We start from the raw sequence: 1,860 nt of genomic DNA, 5'->3' as shown, positions 1-1,860 counted from the left end.
GCTAGCTAGCTAGCTAGATGGGTGGGTGGGTGGGTGGGTGGGTGGCTAGCTGGCTAGCTGGCTAGCTAGCTAGCTAGCTAGCTAGCTGTGGGGGTAGATGGATGGGTAGCTAGCTAGCTAGCTGGCTAGCTAGCTAGCTGCTTACCTATGTAGCCATACAACGAGCTGTGGAGGGTTTAGAGTTTTAGGGTTTAGGGTTTAGGGTTTAGGGTTTGTGTTTGTGTTGTTAGATGGAAGAGGCGATGGCAGCAAAAGACAGAGAAATATACGAGACAAAGGTGTTGCTGCAGCAGCAGCAGCAGCAGCAGCAGCAGCAGCGGCTGCAGCAGCACTCTGCTGCATTTGAGCTACAGGCAGCTAATAGACGAGCAGAAGAAGCAGACAGAGCAGCAGCAGCTAGGTACGCCAAACCCTAAACCCTAAACACTAATATCTAAACCCTTATCTGTTTGTCGCTGTTATTTGCTACGATAGGGCTCCAAGGATCTACGGTTTAGGGTTTAGGGTTTAGGGTTTAGGGTTTAGGGTTTGTGCGAGGGTTTAGGGTTGAGCAATTACAGCAGGAGATTCAAAGACTAAAAGAGATGAGCGCAGAAGCAGCAGTAGAGGCGGTACGTCTGCTGCTGCTGCTGCTGCTGCTGCTGTTGCTGTTGCTGCTGCTGTTGCTGTTGCTGCTGCTGTTGCTGTTGCTGCTGCATTATGTATTGCCACTGTTGCTGCTGCTGCAGCGGCCTGTCTCTGCTCTTACAGTACCAGCAGCAACAGCAGCACCAGCAGCAGCAGCAGCAGCAGCAGGAGTTGTGTTGCTGTTTGTGTATTTGCTGCTGCAGCATGCAGCAGCAGTAAGAAGAGAGAGCGAGAGACTAAAGGCAGAAGAAGAATTGCAGCAGCAAATCGCAAAGACACAAGCAGAAGTAGACAGAAAACAAGAAACAGTAAGGGGTTTAGGGTTTAGGGTTTAGGGTTTAGGGTTTAGGGTTTAGGGTTTAGGGTTTAGGGTTTAGGGTTTGATATAACTTAGGTTCTATGGACATCCATAAACTCCTGTTTAGCCAATTATTTAAGTTACTCTTGCTGCTATTATTGCTGCTGCTGCTGCTGTTGTTGCTGCTGCTGCTGCTGCTGCAGGTGCTGCAGCTGCAGCGGGCTCTTAGATCTCGTGAGTTGGAGGCGGAAGATCTTCGGCAGCAAATCCTTCATTTAGAGTCACGCATGCATGCAAATGACAAGGTATAATGCTGCTGCTGCTGCTGCTGCTGCTGTTGCTGCTGCTGTTGCTGTTGGCTGTGCTGTTACTGTTGCTGCTGGTGTTGCTGCGCTGCTACGCTGTAATCTGCCTACTAATTCTTGATGTTTCTGTGTCCGCTGTGCTGCTGCTGCTTCTGCTGCTGTTGCTGCTGCTGCTGCTGCTGCTGCTGCTGCTGCTGCTGCTGCAGTCCGCACAAGTAGATGTGCTGCGGCGAGGGTACGATGAGTTGCGGCAGCAACTGCAGCAGCAAAATGATAAAGTGCAGGCGCTGCAGCAAGACTCTTTGCTGCTGGAGAAGGTAAGGACTTTTGCTGCTGCTGTTGTTGCTGCTGCTGCTGCTGCTGCTGCGGTGGCAGTAGAATCAGCACCTTGTTTGTGCAACAACCGGAGCTCTACTGCTGCATTTGCTGCTGCATTTGCTGCTGCTGCTGCTGCTGCTGCTGCTGCATGCAGGCCCGGGCGGAGAACGTAGACTTACAGATGTTGGTGCAGCAGCTGCAGCGCATTGTATGGCGGCAGCAGCAGCAGATTACTGTGCTGCAGTCTCCTTCAGGGCAGCAACAGAGACGGCAGCAGCAGCAGCAGCGGCTACTACAGTTACCCAACAACAG

At 51.9% G+C, this 1,860-nt stretch overlaps 1 protein-coding gene across 1 annotated transcript in view; it reads left to right on the top strand.

Annotated features, from left to right (window-relative positions):
- Positions 1-230: 230 nt before the first annotated feature.
- EMWEY_00015990 (Brct domain protein, related, related) overlaps positions 231-1,860 on the top strand; it is a gene marked incomplete at both ends in the record, with an annotated part of 2,924 nt that continues 1,294 nt past the window's right edge. The window contains 6 exons of the mRNA XM_013477427.1: positions 231-400; positions 545-611; positions 831-935; positions 1,129-1,230; positions 1,437-1,547; positions 1,703-1,860. The exon at positions 1,703-1,860 is cut by the window's right edge and continues 502 nt beyond it. Coding sequence (XP_013332881.1) covers positions 231-400; positions 545-611; positions 831-935; positions 1,129-1,230; positions 1,437-1,547; positions 1,703-1,860 — 713 coding nt within the window. The remainder of the gene's footprint in view (positions 401-544; positions 612-830; positions 936-1,128; positions 1,231-1,436; positions 1,548-1,702) is intronic.

This window comes from Eimeria maxima, genomic scaffold (genome assembly GCF_000499605.1).
Source record: "Eimeria maxima Weybridge genomic scaffold, Emw_scaff128, whole genome shotgun sequence".
Classification (NCBI taxonomy): domain Eukaryota; phylum Apicomplexa; class Conoidasida; order Eucoccidiorida; family Eimeriidae; genus Eimeria; species Eimeria maxima.
Note: the sequence above shows the minus strand (reverse complement) of the source record. Positions and strands in the feature narration are given on the sequence as shown.